We start from the raw sequence: 17,642 nt of genomic DNA, 5'->3' as shown, positions 1-17,642 counted from the left end.
TGAAATGTTCAATAATTTGATGACAAATTGCAGAGTAAGAGGATTTAGCTGGGTGGGCTTTTAGTTCACTTTTTAATCCGTGCCTTTCAACAAATTACAAATTTATTTTCGCTAATCCCAGTTTCGTCATTTAATTAATGACGTTTTCTACTTGTAGCAGGATGTGTTCTTGTAATGGAAATTAGTTCAGTTCCAAGGTGAACTTTGGTGTGTGTCGAAGAATGCATAGTAATTATAAACAACTCTAAATGCTAATTCTGTTGAGAATCGCGATTGAAGTAGGAAATAAAAGCTTGACCACAACAGCTTTCATCTGTGCACCCTGGCAGGCGTCGGTTTAATCCCCGTTTTTCCCGTTTTCACTTGTTGATGTTAGTTATTCATCGTCTTTCTCTCACACGCGAGTACCTGCGGCCATTCCATTTTCGTACAGAGCGTCATAAATATTAATGAAGCACGTAGGCACAATTCAGTTGTACGAGGACCTTGTCCTTGTGCTCCACATTCGGGATCGTTCACTGATTCCCGATAAAAAACTAAGAGTAAAATAATTCTTCCAGGCCGAGGTAGCCATGAAGCGGGAAGCTGATGGTGAGATGGGATCACCGCAGAAACGTTCACGTCGAGGTGACGAGGAAGTTCGCTTACTTATCCCAAGCAAGGTGAGTTGTTTGTTTCGTTTCTTGACCCACAACGCAGGTGCTGATAATGGGAAAGTCGTGCAAGTCAGATTTTGCTAAATAAACACGAGTCGTAATAGACCAAAGCAGGGTTTGCGTAAGATAGAGAGAGGATTTATCTTGAAATCACAACTGGAGAGGTTCCGCGATAACATCACGAACACGAACAAAAGAACTCGGTTCCCACGAGTCTCCGGATTTTTAACCAGGAAAAATCGTTGCGAAATTCATTTTTTTAATTGACGGATCAGATGACATGCAAAAAACGAATGTAATTAATTTGTAATTGAACGACGAAACGCCAAGGACGTACAACTCAATTAAACTCCTGGCGGATTTAATTTTTAAAGAGATGCCTCCGAGGAGGAGTCGTTTTCGGTTTCGATTTTATTATTAAGAGGAAGAGTGGGGCGGGTCAACGCGACCTTGCTTTAGAACTTGGCAAATCTAGTTGGTTTTTGCAATTTTATATTGCCAATCGGACTCTTAAACAAGTTTAATTACGTAATGGTGATTTATTAACTATAGAAATTGGTTAAATTATTAAAATTTATGGCGGGTTCGGCCTCCATACGACTTTCTAATTGTATTTCTTTATGCAAATTCTTCGCCGATAATCTACCATTTTTGAATATTTTGCCTTGAAAACGAAACCATTTAAAGACACAATGGTGTTCTACCGATCCGTAAAAGTCGGATTCCGGCCATTGTGAGCATCATCAACCATATTTAGCCAATTCTTAGACAAAAATAGCGAAACTGCTCGGTTGCATGTGCTACCCAGATATTTATCAAAAACTTGGAATTGGGTTATTTGTATTTTTTCTGTTCTGAACCGATAAAGCGTTTCTTTTGTGATCTATTTTCCTTCATGCAGCGGCCAATCAGTTGTGTATTTATTCATTAATTCGCCGATTCTTCCTCTCCGGAACAATTTGCAAGCCATGTAGGTGGAGTCCTGTTAGTTTTCGCGCAATCTTCTGGTACCACCGGTACGTGCATTAGATATTCATGAGACGGAAGGTGAACAACCTCGCTTTTAAAATCCATATCTGGTGCGAAAATCGAAAAATTCTGTTTTCTCCGTCTTTCATTAACCTTGTCGCTCGCGTGACGCCACAACTGCAGCAAAATAACGTTCCGAAGACATGACATCTGTCTCGATTTTGCCGGGACTTCCCAAAAAACCGAGAATGAGGTCAGGGCAAAAAGATGCGCCGGTCAGTGTTGACAGTGATAGATCGGCCGTTGTGTGTATCCTGTGTTTAATTAACTGATTCTGAAATTTGTTTTTTCTGGTTTAGGTTGCCGGTTCCATTATTGGTAAGGGTGGCCAAAATATAACGAAGTTGAGGAGTCAGGTCAGTATCCAAGGGATGTGTAGGGATGGTTTTCAAACGGTTTGCACCGTTTGCAAGCCATCTTTTTTCGCTTTGCGTGTGATTTGCCACTGGCTTTAACTCGACTGTGATGAATAAATGAAAGCACCACAATTTTCCGTTGCGATTTAGTGAAAGTGAAGCCTTTTTAAAACAGCTTTAATTTCTTGTGGGTTTGGCCGATGTTTTTACCCCCTGATTAATTTATTTTTCTAACCAAAAATAACACATTCATGGATCACGTCCACTCAAAAAGTTGACCAAAGGGTTTGTACTAAAACCGGGGATTCGACATTGTGGGGGTCCTTTGTGGGTTGGGCCAGTGGCGGTAACGTAATAACATTGACAGCACAGCTATGAAATAATTGAATTGATTTTTAACCAGCTAAGCCGCCCCCGCCCTTGCGCCAACGATAATGTCTTAACTTGTACACACTGACAAAAGGTCAAACTTCCCCAATTAGTTTAGGGGTAATTATATCAATCCCTTGCCAACATTAACCAAGTTACTGTACTGTTAAATGTTACGTGTTAATTGCATTAATTTTAAGTTCTTAAATTATTCCAGACTTGCAGAGCTGCCACAAGCACCACACAAATCACTTTTTGGTTTTTCAAAGCAACACTGAAGACGCGGCAGCTCTGCCCGATGCTGTGAATTTAACTGTATTTTTAGGACGTTGTTATAAGTTCTCAAAAATTAACGATTAGAGCCCGTGCGAGCCGCTCGCACCAGTCCATGTCTATGACTTTTGAGATTGCAGCTCCGTATCATTTAGTACCATGTTAACTAATGTCTTCTGTCCCCCGGCTGTGCCACCTGTCCACCTGACCACCTGCCCGCCAATGCCATTTTGCCACAACGATCAACCAACAGTACAAAGCCTCGATAACTGTCCCTGATTGCCCGGGCCCTGAACGGTAAAATTATTCAAACTCTATTTAGTTGTGCTCACTCCGGCCCTGGTTGCACTGCATACACACTCCACTAAAAAAAAATAACTTAATCACTTAATCAAGACTTTGTTTTCTTATCATAATAATAATACTTAATCAGCATGTGCTATCGCTATGTAACTCGAGCCGGCCCTGCACTGAGATTTGAGCCCCCCGTGACTTAACTCATCTAACCGCTGAAATTGTTAAGGGCGGTGCAACCGGCTGGTTTTGTCCGCTAGGTGGCGTAAGCAAGGTCCTAGCGTTCCACACGCTTTGCCTAGGTTGAGGCCATTATTATGTGTTAATTAAATTTTTTACAGGTAAAACTTGCCACAAAAAAAACACACTGGTTCCCCGTTTTGTCACTTGTGATTATATTGAGATCCCTCCTTTTTTCCCGAATTTTTCTCTCGAGCCGAACCCCTCGATGATGCGAGGGTGGAAATACGTCAACTTTTCCCTTTCACACGACAAAACGTGTCTTTCTCTCCCACAAGTTCATATTTTCCCGTGACTGATGGCTAGTGTACCCAAACTTCTGAAGGTTTCTTTAGTGAAATTGATCGCGATTTCGAACCCACACCCACCCTCTCTTCTAACTTTCCCATTTGTGGTAATTGTCGTGCTTTGTGTTGTAACTAGATTCTGTTTACAGGATGTTGACGCTCTCCTCGGACCTCGACACCATCTGCAACATCGTCACCGACGTCGTTCCCAACTTGGAGGAGGTAAGTTACGCCTTAGATCGACCAATCGTATTTTAGCGCACAACTTTTTCCGCGTGTTTTTGTCTCTTGTACGTCGTAAAAGTGGAACTGATGGCGCCTTTATTAAAAAAGAAGAGCTTAGCGGACCCTAATAATAGAAACACGGCACCCACAAATGTACGAAAATCAGAAACCTAAAAATTCCTTGTGTTTCCTTTTTCCGTATTAAAAGTGGAAGCGTGTCCATCCAATTAGAATTAGGGAATTGTTATGTGATCACCTCCATCGGCAAGTTTGTCGTAACTTGACTGTGGAAACTCGTAACTTAATTATTTCGTGTGATGGAAACAATAGCAGGTGCGCTCTGTTCCTGTGCTCCAAGAAAACACTCCGACTGTTCGTTACGTTACCATTGAAATATTCAATGCGTGGGCTTCGGAACAAAACTCGCAACTTGGATTAGTGGCAATCCGAACAAGTGCTTCGGATTTTTTAGATGGAGTTGAGGTCGCGAAACTACAAGCTCGGGGAAAAACGCGCTCGATTGAGCCCGCTTTAGTGAATATTTTTCCTGGAAACATATCCGCACACCTCGAGTCTGAAAGCAGTTTTAATTTTTCGGAAATCACTAATTCTACAGAACTGCCATTTCATTATAAATTATAACGGACGGGACACTTTGTAGCACAAATTTTTGATTTTTATTTTCGGTTTTTACGAACAATGTCAGTATCGTCAAATTGTTTGCAACCACAATTAGAGCCACATTTTTAAAATTTGAAATATGAACTGAAATTGATGGCGGACGGGACACAAATAAGATTTTCATCGTTGAAGATTCGTGTTAAAATCACAAAACCGAAGAATAAGGCAAATTGTGCTACGATTTTTGATTGCTTTTTGTCTACACATGACGGACGGGACAAAAGAACATGTGTGTGAAAATAGCTCTAAAAATTATTTTAGACAGGTTTTAATTATTAAAGACTTTAACAATATTAAAATTAGACAGTGGAAAGTAAAAATCCTTGGTTTTGGTAATAACAACGTAAGAAATCAGAACATTTTATATTTGCGATAACGGACGGGACATCAACATTTTTCATTTTCCAAGCTATCAGAATTGAGTTTTTTTTTTTTTAAATTATTTGTCTACAGTTCTCAAAAATTTCTGAACGGGGAAAGAGTGGTAAATTTGTTGGATGAGCGAGCATGGTGTACGAAAATAGCGTTTGAATGTTGCGTCTGGACGTAAAAATCGTGCTGATAAATTAAGTGTCTTGGTAAAACACGCTGAGTGGTTTTTCTTTGTGATTTATGTTTTTTAAATGTGTTCTCGCTCGATGTCAAAGTTTCTGGACTTGATTACGATTTTTGAGACGTTATAATTCTCTCAAGAAATATTCAAGCGAAAAACTTCTTTCATCTAATTTTCTCATCGTGAAACTCGAGCACTTTGCTGAAAATATTGACAGCGAAGTGAGGTACAAACCAATAAAAAAGAATTTAATGAAAATTGTTAACGCGCTGGAGAAAAAAACTTCGAGTATAGATAGTTTCGTTGGCAATTAAAATAATATTCCTTCATTGGTTGAAAATTGCCACAAATATTTTCTAAAATGAAATTTGATGACGTCATTGAATGCGAGTTTGCACGAGACTGTACTTGGCCCCGACATGGCGCTTTTATGAAAATCGATTTTCAGGCTCAAATATCAGGAATAGAACGCAACGAATGAACTTTTCGTCTAACCTCCGCACCTTCTCGCCCAAAATTTTACCCAAACAGTCAACAACATTGCATGCAACGCATTCCCGTGCCGTTTAAATATTTGATTGTTTTTGGCGTTATTGGGTATTTTTTTAGAAAATGAGCGTCGTGCGGCCTGTTATTATTGGCTGTACGATTGCCATCAATTTTTCAAAGGGTTGCTTTTCATGCGACTGCCGTGTACATTGATGTGGCATTTGATTACAGCCATCGTGTCCGCGTTACATTATCTAGCATTTAATAGACTCCATACAGTCTGCACGATACTTCCACGAATCGTCAGGGAGCGAAAAAACACGGGGGTATTGTCCGATCTGTTGTGCAAATCTTTGTTTAGGAGTTAATTAAACAAAGGACCCCCGATCGTATTAATATTGACAGGATAAGACAGTAACTGTGCTCTTTGTTTTCGTGTCGGGTTAAACGGTGGCAAGGAACCAACCCGATTAGAAAAATTATGGTAATTTTGTCATCGTAATAAAATAACCGCGGGGTTTTGGGTCGCAACAAATTGCCTATTAATAATGGGGCTTTCGCCCGGCGCATCCACCATCAATGTTGCCGGTAGTGGCAATTAAACGGAGACTTTGTGGCGGTGTTAGCGTTTTATGTTTGCGGTTTACATGTCATGACGGCACCGAAATAGAATTTATCTTTAAAATTGATTCGCTCGTTGTTTAATTGCTCGTCTTGGCCCAAAAATTCGGGGCATTGTCATGAGTCACGGCTGCTTGTTGTGATAAATTGCAAAGCTGTCAGGCTCTGGACGCTGCAGATACGAATAGTTCGGAGGTGAGTCAGTTCGACGGCGGTATTTTTAGTAATGCCACAACATATTCCCTCGTCTAATAAACTTGATTTGTTGTTTAAATCATCAGTTTCTCATTAGCCTTCGTGAAATATTTTTTAATTAATTATAAATCACTTAACTCGCTTAAACGTGTAAATGATAAAATAACTTATCCAGCGGAAAATGATTAATTTTAATTGCTTTGAACAATTTCGGGCCGAAGAAAAGTCTAATGAGTTCATCACGCCAATTTAAATTTCACTTGATTACGTTCAATTAATTGTTGCTAAATTTAGAGTTATTTTTCCGATCAGGTGGGCGACCGTGGCCAAAATTTCGGGTCCGAGGACGTAGAAAATCGTGTCAGGTGGAATTACCGTCTGGTATTCAATCATTTCGCATGAATAAATGATGGGGCGTTTTGAGAAATGGCTTTCTCTCGCGCTTATCGAAAATTTATAAGAGATAGCTTTTTGTGACCACTAATTTCCGCCACGGTTATTCAAACAATTCGATGGCGGATTTTCCTTGCACTAGAGGCAAACATTCTCGTTTGGAGCGCTTCCGGGGGATGCAATTGATGATATTAATAACGTTTTGGGTCGGGGAAGTTTATTTAGTACAGAGCGAATGATAGAGACGCTGGTGGCGTATTTAGACGAGTGAAGTGCCTAGATTTCTGGCAGGTTGCTAATTGAAAATAAAAAGCTTTAAATTTGTCTCGAAAATCCGAAATACCGTCGCTGAATTTAAATAGTTGGGTGACTAAAGGCGAGCCGTGCCAACGAGTGTTTGCAATTACTTTCATTGTGATCAATTTATTAATGATCTAATTTTTGCGATTACAATACTATATTTCAAAAAAATAAACTAGACGTGTTATCGGTGAATAAACAGGCAACAAATTCGGTATAAATTATTTCTTGGTAAAACCTTTTTTTATAAACTAGTGTATTGTCTAAATTTTTCGTGTCTGAATCATCGTTGAAATAATAATTCTGCGCACAAACTTGTTGCTGAAGCAAGGATGGTTTGTTTTATTATTCACTTATGGAGGACTTTCTTTTTTTGGTGGGATTAGTGTCAAATAATGTTAACAACAATGATACAGCTCAATTATCATCGTTTTGGTGATTTTGGGAGGAGCATTTGTGGACTAACATGAAACGGCTTTTACGTTTCAAACGTGTGGGCTGAATTTTTTCAGCTCTTGGACTGGTTTAATTTTTTGATGTAAACACAAGAACAGTCGCATAATTCATTGTTACGTAACTTTTTTTTATTGAAATTGTACATTTGTTTAGTGTTTATTAAATTTTGCGCTCGCAGCGCTTAATTTTTCATTTAAATTTGGTTGTTTTCTTGCAGAACGGAGGCAGAGTGAACGGAAATGAATTGGATTTGCGTATGATGATCCACCAGAGCCAGGCCGGATGCGTGATCGGAAAAGCCGGCTACAAAATCAAAGAACTGAGAGAGGTGAGTGAGTGTTTTTTTAATCGCGTTTCCGGTGGAAATTTCTAATATGTTGGGCCAATATTTGCGTCATGAAAGTTGGAGGAAGGGTGGTTGCGAATCGATAAAGAGGGGGTTTTCGTAAACAGACGCGCTTCTCCACAAACATTGCTCACTTCATTAAAATTACCTGTCCAAACTCGAAACCGAACGCAATTATTTATAAAGTAATTTAAAGTTGCGCATAATATGGGCCACCCTTTCGCATATTTCCGCCATCAGTGGAATGTGGCGGCGGTGGTGGTGTTTCAGACGGCGGCATGCATGCGACAAATTAATTCTCTTTGGCGCAATAGCGAGCGGCGCAGAAACCGCAAGCTTTGCTTTGCATGGAAATTCGCCCATTCATTCGGCTTTATATGGGATTCATAAATACACAGACTCGCGGGAATTATTATTATTGGGATGCAAACCCATCGCTTGATCAATCTGGCTGTTGCTTTCACACCTAGGTCGTGCCATATCTGGTATGTTAATCGCAGCTTCTTGAAATTCTTCATTTCATTTTATGGGGCCTTGATTTTTGCTGCCTTAAGTGGATGATCAAGTTTCAGACCTTCACTTTTGCGAATTTTTTAAAATCGTGTGTAAACAGTGAAGAAATAGGTTGTTGGGTCAGTTGAGTACGTTTCCAATGTTTTATTAATAAATTTGCAACCTACGGATTTTTTTATTTGAGAATTGTTTTGTTTTGATGCTATCGCAGTTATGGAAGGTCGACCGGTTGACTGGAACCTGTCCTCAACCTTAACACCGTTCAACCGAACCAAAATCTGGGTTATTCCGCCTCTTCGAAATCGTTTGAGAAATTCGAGCGAATCGACACCAATTATGTAACTGAAGACATTGTTTTACTTGTTGTCTTTATTAAAACCGTCACAACAAAAAAATTGGTTTGCAAATAACCAATACGTTTTTAATCGAGTCTGCATGATCTTTAAAAGCTTTTTTTATTTTATTATTATAATTAACTTGCTTTGTTGCCTGTCTGTCTGTCTCATATTTTCCCAGCCAAATTTGAAAGGGTTTCTGTTGTCCGAATGAATTGAAATTTTGCATACTTACGTAATTTCCGTGACATTGCAGTCCTATACACTTAATTATCTCCTAAAGGGCTTAAGGGTGTTTCAAGTTAGGTTAAAAAAAATTCTGTAATCTTTTATTTGAACAAACTCAAACGTAAAAAATGTTTTTCTATCAGAGGAGAATATTTTTAGTTAGGATAAAAGCCTTAGGAATGGTCATAAAATAATACGTCATTGTAAGCATAATTTTTTTAATTTTTTCTTGCATAATTTTGAATGAATAAGTTCGGTTCCGCATTACCTAAGTTTAAAAGTGATTACAAAGAACTTATTGTAAGTGAAGATGTCGCGAGATTCACTTTCCGTTTTTCCAATCCCTCTCAAGCACCCAATTAACAAAATTACAAGCTCTCATAACGATCCCGGAAATGTCGTGATTATTGTTATTTTTATTGGCCATGAAAGCAATTTCTTTGACACAAACGTCTCTTTATAATTGATCATTATTGGAAAGTTTTCCTTTAATTGGAGAATCTATTTTTTGCCTCGAAATTAGGTGAAACATCTATCACCGTTAAAACCGTATTATCCTCCTCCCCCTTCAATATAATAACGCGGCTTTAAATTTTCCTATGATGACATTCTGCCTCTTCCTGATGCGATCGATAAGCCTATTTTATAAATTCGCTTCGCCCGGAGATAGATGGAATATCGTATTTCGCTGGAAAGGTGTATCGAATCACGTCGTGCAACGTCAACCCCTCTGAATTTTATCCTCTTAATTGTTTTTTTAAGAAGCGAGCTATTGTTAGCGTTCTTTCTTTGATGTACAAATCGGAATTAACAGCTTCGATCTGAAGCTGGACACGAACGTATTTATCCAAGAAGTGAATAAAAATTTTAATTATGAGGCGTAATTAATACTCGGCGCGTGTTTTGTTTAAATGGGAATTCGCAATATCTCGATAACTAGAAGACCTGGCATGGCGTGGCAATTTTCCGAAACCTTACTCTATGAAAGCTGATACAAATTGGTACGTTCTACGAGTTAACAATTTTGTTTACAACTTCGCCTTGATTACATTAAATTTTGAAGCTTCCTCAAAGGCATCGCGTTTAATTTTATCCACGCAGCGGTTGCACAGTCGAAGGTCCCGTTTTGTAAAGCGACACACAGCTGAAAAGTTTCCAATTAGACTTGGAAGGTTTTCCGAGTCGCTTTCAATGCTGCGCATCATTGTATCATAGCAACACCGGCACAACAAATATCATATTTTCCGCTGGAAGTAAAATATCGGGAAACGTTTCCGTTCGAATTCCGAAGCGCCTCGATCGAACGACGTTAATTAATTTTTACAAAATCGGAGATCGATGACGAGCCCTAAAGTGGGGCTCGTGTCCGTTTTATCTGTCACGAAACCGTCCGTTTCCATTACGTTGATTAATTCAAATTATGGTAAAAAAGTGATTTCGGACAACAACTCACTCGGTCGTGGATAGCGGGCCGAAACAAATAGCGGATAATCGCGGAAAAACATCCCCAATTTAATCTACAAGGTAAGTAAATATCCGGAAGGAGCACCATCCATCAAAGTGAAACAGAAAATAGAGCCTGACCCTTTCGGGCGCACACAAGCGTCCTGATCTCTCCCTTGGAGGAGTTTTAACGGCTGCTGCATGTGTCGGAACGATCTGGACCTAAATCCGATTCGAAAAACCCGAATATCCCGTCGAAAACACGACGGTTATTACCATACGGAGCGCCTTTTCTAATCATCCCTCGGTTCCGATCTTTGAATCGATTCGAAAAATTCGAGAATAAATCCCAGTGTATAAATTTCTAGGCTGCGTTAGATGGGAATCAGTGACTTAATCTGTATACCATAATGAGTTAATAATTTTTAACTTTTTCCCTTACGAACAATTTGAACAAGTTTCTCGGTCAATTAGGAATGCAAAACAGTTGCTTCGACTTGTTCCAAAGAGAAAACATTGTTTATTTGCTTCGAAAAAACTCATTACGTCTCCAATTCTCTTCGAATTAAAGCTGAATCACTGTTATTATTTGTCATTAGTATTTAATCTAGAAATTCCATGTTGGGGCAAAAAATAGGATGGTCGTATTATACATACGTTATTGGGTGTGTCATAACTGAATCGCCAACAGGTGTGATGACACAGTTTGCCAACAAGCATTGTTGCAACAGTTTTCCTTTCAGGGAAAACCGATTCTGTTTGGAAACTGGTTATTGCATTTTCTTGCCAAATAAATTATACAGGCTGTTCCGTCTAAACCCTAAAGAAAAATACATTCGGATAATATTAGTAATTTTTGGGCATTTCTCGAAAAAATTTCTTGTTTCTAACATTTCCTCGCAAACCAATGATTAAGTCGTTCTTTTGAGCTAGAATAAAGCTTTTTTGTTTGTTCTATTGTTTCTAAGTTTCTGTAAATTGATGTTTCTGGCCAAGGTAAGCTATTTTCAGCTACTTTTTACAAAGTTATCTGGTTTTTAACCAAAAATTTGTCTAAAATAAATCGTTTTTATCTAACTTAAAGCATAAATCGTTGATTTGAACTAGAATAAGGCTTTCTCCGTTTGTTGGATAAAAGTTTGTTGTTAGTTCTAAGCAAAGAATCGTCTGTGAATCGATGTTTTCAGCCAAAAAAAAAAAAAAACGATTTCAGCCAATTCTTAAAATATTTTCTGGTTTTTAAGCAAGAAATTGCCTAAGATTAGCAATTTTATTCCAAACTTTAGACCGTTTGGTACACGAAATTAATATTCGGCTTTTAACTGAGTAAAATAATAGTAATAATAATAATAATAAAGTTTTTAAAATCGTATTTGGAAAATCATAAAATAATAATATTAATAATATCATAATATTAGTAATAATAAAAGAAAAAATGGAAAAATAGGATACAAATTGCAAAATCATAAAGGTATTTTTGGACTTCTATAAACTATAAGTAATTTTTATAAATTTGAATGCCCCAATTTTTATTTCAACTGGAAAAAAAATATTTTGCAACGATCTGTATTAGCATTCTCTATACTTATCTATGATAATTTTCAAGTTAGTTGATTTTTTTTGATTTGGCTGAAAATTCCTTACTAGCCACAACTATTTTTGCACAGTTTGACAAAGAAACATTTCTCATTAAATAAGTGGCAAGTTCTTTTCAAAATTTTCCTTTCCGTTAAAATAAAATAAATTCATCGAATTTAGATTTGAAAAACTTTGATTTCTCACTTTTTTGCTCATATTTCTATGGCAACTTTTGCGAGAACTTCTCAAACTCTTTGTTGAGAGTTTGAATATCTTGGAAACTGTTAAACAAAAGTATAGGAAATGTTAACACAGGTTGATGCAGAATTAAATTCTCTACCATTAAGTCAAATAAAAACTGGCATTTTATTTGATTATTTAGAGTTAAAGTTCTACAAACTTAATCTTAAAATGATCGGTTTAGTTAACTTTTTTAAGAAATTTAAAAACACCAAAGATCTAAACGTTCCCTTTCAAACAAACCAAAAAGGATTACAAAATTATAAAAAACAGCAGGGTTATCGGTTTTTGAAGTCAAATTTCTAAATCCAAAAATTTTCAAAGTGCCCTAAATATTTCGGAAATTTAGGTATAGGAAAAGCTGGTAAAAAAATCCCTTGAAGTAACTTTAGTACCCCTAAAATGCGTTATAAACGGAAATACCGTCCTGTTGAAAATATTTTCATTGATCAGGACCTAACAGATGTGGGTTTTAGACTGAAAAACACCCACGACTGTGTAAGTTGGCACAAAAACTGTTTCAAATAATAAAGAAATTTATTTGTCGGTTCATTAAAAGTAGTTTTGTCTCTTTCCTGGCCTTTTGCACCGAAATCCCTCCAAGACAAAGCCCCCGTTCTTCTCCAGCACACACGCACCCCCCTGGAGGATCAGTTGTTAGGGCGACCACGACACGCATGAAACATCGCGCACATTAGCAATTCTCGGACGTTGGTGGCAGGGGCCATAATTAATTTCTTGCATGAGTTAATCTTGGCGCTACCACAGGCAAAACCCTCGTGGTTGTTTTTTTTGTTGTTGAGTCGAAAGGGGCCCACAAGTGACAGACGACAGGTGAGCTAGGTCTATCGCGTGCGGAGTCAGGCCGGCGCGCCGCGGCGCCCCCCAATCAATACCAGCTGCGGGCGCTTGCTTGCCGCCTGTGCATTGCACGCCGGTCGCTAGTCGGGGGCTGTTTTGGCGCGTGGTGTGGACGCTGCTCCAGGTGGTTTTCATTCAAGTGCGAGCTGGTTTTGTGGCGGAAATATCGATTTTGAAAAACAATCAGTGAGTGTCGAAATTGTGCCAAAAACGCTCAAACTTGTAATAATTTAAGGCGGAATAAAGTCTGATTTGAAAATATTGGAACTGTTCTTTATTAATTCATAGGATTCGGTTGAAAACGCAAAAAAATTTAATCGTAATCAGCAGGTGTGTATTTTTAATCCCTCTTGCTAAGCCATTTAAGAAAATTTTTATGGATTCTTACCCGAAATCTTTATAAACGAATTTCAGAATCCATACATTTTACTACAATTGTTCATACGAGATTTTAGGAATGACGATAATTTTTATTATTTTAGAGAAAAAAAATATTTGTTTCAACCAATAAAAGTGAGATTTTAAAAAAAAAACTAGGATTGGAGTTTGGTTTATTAATATTTTTCACTGAAGTGTTCATTAAAACTGTAGAAGAGCCAAATAAGATACAATTGATTTTTTTCTTTATGTTTGTTCGTTATTGTATTTAGAAAAAGTGAAATACTATATTGTTTTATTTCGTAAAAACTACGAGGTTTGACAAATTTGACCAAAAAATTATTACAAAGACTTTCTTACAATACTGATTTGGCATAATCATCATTTAATTGGTTGACTGATTTTTAATAAAAACTGTTTTTGAATAATTTGTACAAAACCATAGAAAACGAGTCATACTGTTTTTTTTTATTTTGTCGTAATTTTAATGTAATTAAAGAAAGTGAATCATTTTGAAGCGTAGCAAGCTCGAAAAAAATAATTAAATTAAATTAAATCGGTTCTGACATTAATTACGAAATGAAATAATTCCAAAAGAACATTTTCATTAACCCAGTACATTTTTCCCTAAGTTTACGCTAGTTTATCAATCATTAAAAAAAACACTTATCTAATTATAAATTCAAATGGTCGCATGGTATGCGAAATCAGATTTGATTATAATTTCATTAAAGAAAGTGAATCTCTTTGAAGCGCAACAATCTCCAAAAAAATTAATTAAATTAGATTACAATAAATTAATTAAATCGGTTCTGACGTTAATTACGATGAAATAATCCCAAAAGAACATTTTTAATTAAGTCAAGTAGCCACTTTAACTGTTACGTAATTTTTTGATTTATTTTAATTCAATTCACTTTTTAGGGCGATTTGTTCACAAAATACTTTGGTTATTTGTTTGATTATAAAACAGTGTCAGATTATATTTTCATCAATTTATTTTATTGAAATTAAATTCCTATTATCATTATCAGGATTTGTTTTTAAAAATGGGTTTTAATTAAACGTGGAATTCATTTCAAAGCTATTAAATAACTTTCGTTTCACATATTTTTTCAAATGAAAGATTTAAATTGGAAAAATCCTATTCACAACAAAGGCGTTTGTTGAATTTTTAATCAAAATATTGGACGTCAATGGGAGTTGCAGTTTTTATGCGACAAAGGAAATAGGGAAAATGTTTAAAATTATTCCCTGATTTGTTTAATCTAATTCAACTGGGATTCACGTGCCGCAAACAACAAATTAGTGAAAATTTCCGGCAAAACTATTATCATTAATCACTTCGTCAAGAGAGCTATGTTACATAATGTTTTTATTATTATTATTACGTATTGTATTGTATTTTTTTTAAGTACAATGTAAAAACGGAATTAGGGCATCTGTGGGCGTACCAATTGATTAGCAATTTATCTCTTTGACTTCGATACACTTTGGGAATGCAAGTGTTGACGAGGGTTACAGTTACAATTATTAGTCACCCATTTTACCCAAATCACGCCACTCACTCCCATAAATATTGAATCCCGACATTGATTAATTAACCCAATTGAAAATTTTGAGAGTGCCTTTGCCCATTAAAATTTGTAGTCATGAAACCTTGATTTTCAGAAAACCGGCGCCCGTATCAAGATCTTCTCAAATGTGGCCCCCCAGAGCACCGACCGCATAATCCAGATAGTCGGAGAGCCGTCAAAATGCGTCGATAGCATCCGAGAGATCATCACCCTCATCAAATCGGTTAGGGAAATCTGTGTGTGATTAACGACGTCCGTGTCTAATTTTTCGTCCTTCCAGAATCCAATTAAAGGAATTGTAAATCCGTACGATCCGCACAATTACGACGATTATTATGCCGAAGAGTACGGCGGTTGGGGCAATGCCGGCAACGAGAGGAGAGGCGGCGCGAGTGGCGGGGGCGGCAGCGGCGGCGGCGGCGGCGGCTCGGCCAACGTCGGAAATGGCGGGCCACGTGGTGGCGGCAATCGAAACGGATATCGGGATGGGGGCACAGCAAGATACAACAGGGGGCCCTCAACGCCCAGAGGCGGATCCACCACCTTGAGGTCAGCTTTTTCAACAAAGTTGAAATTTTTTGAAACATAAATAAAATAAACAAAAAAGATTTCGTCAGAACAATACCTTAAATTTTCATCTTCATACTTTTGTATTTAAAGTATTTCGTTCAGACCAGTATAATTTTGGCTCAATTATTTATGAAAAATTTTGGGCCAATTTTACACCAGATTAAACGTAACTTGTCTACACTGTGAGTTTTAATGAGGCGAAAACTGAAGGATTTATATCATAATCAGATGTAACATCACTTGGCTCGCAGTTGACTTTTGTTTATAAAATATTGAAGTCGCTTTTGATTTAGTTTTTGCAAACTATTTGTTCACATTTTCGCATCTTCTTTTTTAATAAAGCTGAGAAGTTGATTTTTTGCAAAGTATTCCTCTAAGAAAAACAGAAAATCCCATTTTTCTTGTAACGTGTCATGAGATTTTTGGAATGCGAGATTTTTTTTTTAATTTTAATAGAGAGGCCCTTATATGATCGAGACGAAATAAATTTTTTTTCAGTGTTTTTCTTCAACTAATTTTAAATTAATTAATATTGAGGTGCTGATTTTTTTATTATTACTAATGACGATCTTGAAAACAACGCTTATTAAAAATTACATAAAAATTTTAAAAAAATTGTGAAAAGTTTAAGGAGGGTTTGCGTTCGTATCCTTTGGTGAATTTATTGAAATTATTCGTGGAAATATAGGCTTGCATTGAAGAATTATTTACACATTATAAATAATTATATAATAAGTTTATTCATTGAGTAACCGTAATAAAATTTTAAATTCCCGATTAATTCGAGTTTTGCCAAGTAAATGGCAGCTAAGTTTAATTGAACTCTAAGAATTAATTAATTACTAATAAACAAATAATTTGAAGTACGTTGGCATTTACTTGGGAAAGGTAAAATTATTTGGGAAATAGAATTTGATTTGCAATTAAATGTGACCTACACAGCAAACAAAATTGCTTATTTTTTATGCTAGCCACGTTTTTTTTACGTAATTCTTGCTCAAAACAATGAAATTTTTAAATAATTTAAGGATGAATATCAACCGATTTCACAGCTTTGCCGTGATTTTTTAAACGTTGTTTTATAATTTGCATACCATATTCAATGACAAACACCTCAAACTCGTAGGTAATTTTTTTATTGGTCAACTTATGCATTTGTGGAATAAATCCGAGATTAAACCAATAAACACTTTCATTTTCATTTACATTGTTCACTTTTAGTCAATCAAATTAATATTGTAATGGAAATTAGCTACTAACGCGTTTTTGCAGCAATTTTTGCCTTTTACATAAGTTAGTCCAAATCATTGTCAGCTTATTCTTGTGATATTAGTTACGATATTTTTTTATAATTTAAAATTTTTCTTTTCAGTTTCAACGACCGGCCAGTAGGGAACAGCATCTCCCAACGCAGCGATTACAGCACTAACGGCCTAAACGGCGTAAATCGCCCTCCACCTTTCGAACGAAATGGTTGGGCACCTCCAACAAATACCACCCCCATAATAAACCATCCACCACCAACTATGATGGCCAGTAACGGTTTAAGTCAACCACCTCTCCAATCGGGAGGGATGGGGCCACAAAATGGGGGCGCCACCGGTAGCAAAACGACGACACAAGTGACAATACCCAAAGATGTAAGTTAACTAAATTGAACTGTTTAAAGCACGAACGTTTTTTTTTATTTCTTAATTATAATGTTCTCGCGTTCTAGTTGGCGGGGGCTATCATTGGTAAAGGGGGCGGCAGAATCCGGAAAATCCGGCAGGACTCCGGTGCCGGGATCACCATCGACGAGCCCCTCCCCGGATCAAACGACCGCATTATCACAATAAGTGGTACCCCAAACCAGATCCAGATGGCGCAGTACTTACTCCAGCAAAGGTGAGGCTGCACATTAATTTTTTGGGGGTTTTGGTTTCTTTGTCTTTAATGAATTTTTCTGAAGAATGGACTAAAAACTAATCCTGGTGTGTGGAGTGACTAACATGAATGGTGTTGTGTGGAAGACTAGTGATTTTGTTGTTCTAATTTTTACGTAACAAGGAATCACTAATCATCCCACAAAGCCGTTCGCTGGCTTCGTGGAACTGCGCTACTAAATGTGTCTGGTGATTCATTGCATTTAACCGATCGTAAGTCAGTTTATGTAA

At 37.1% G+C, this 17,642-nt stretch overlaps 1 protein-coding gene and 1 non-coding gene across 6 annotated transcripts in view; both read left to right on the top strand.

Annotated features, from left to right (window-relative positions):
- The window catches only part of HnRNP-K (Heterogeneous nuclear ribonucleoprotein K), a 38,482-nt gene that overhangs the window by 20,039 nt on the left and 801 nt on the right, over positions 1-17,642 (top strand). For 4 of the 5 annotated variants that reach the window (XM_963445.5, XM_015981183.2, XM_015981182.2 and 1 more), the window contains 9 exons: positions 561-662; positions 1,985-2,041; positions 2,937-2,980; positions 3,654-3,726; positions 7,635-7,745; positions 15,011-15,139; positions 15,197-15,465; positions 16,859-17,126; positions 17,204-17,373. In XM_963445.5, the coding sequence (XP_968538.2) occupies positions 573-662; positions 1,985-2,041; positions 2,937-2,980; positions 3,654-3,726; positions 7,635-7,745; positions 15,011-15,139; positions 15,197-15,465; positions 16,859-17,126; positions 17,204-17,373 (1,211 nt within the window). In that variant the 5' untranslated portion in view covers positions 561-572. Of the gene's footprint in view, positions 1-560; positions 663-1,984; positions 2,042-2,936; positions 2,981-3,653; positions 3,727-7,634; positions 7,746-15,010; positions 15,140-15,196; positions 15,466-16,858; positions 17,127-17,203; positions 17,374-17,642 lie in introns of those variants that run through there. The other variant, XM_015981184.2, reaches the window with a different exon arrangement.
- On the top strand, positions 17,483-17,560 carry Mir7 (microRNA mir-7). The gene has a single exon (NR_036277.1). It is a non-coding gene; the product is annotated as a microRNA mir-7 (primary transcript).

The sequence above is a fragment of the Tribolium castaneum genome, chromosome 3, assembly GCF_031307605.1.
Source record: "Tribolium castaneum strain GA2 chromosome 3, icTriCast1.1, whole genome shotgun sequence".
Taxonomy (NCBI): domain Eukaryota; kingdom Metazoa; phylum Arthropoda; class Insecta; order Coleoptera; family Tenebrionidae; genus Tribolium; species Tribolium castaneum.
Note: the sequence above shows the minus strand (reverse complement) of the source record. Positions and strands in the feature narration are given on the sequence as shown.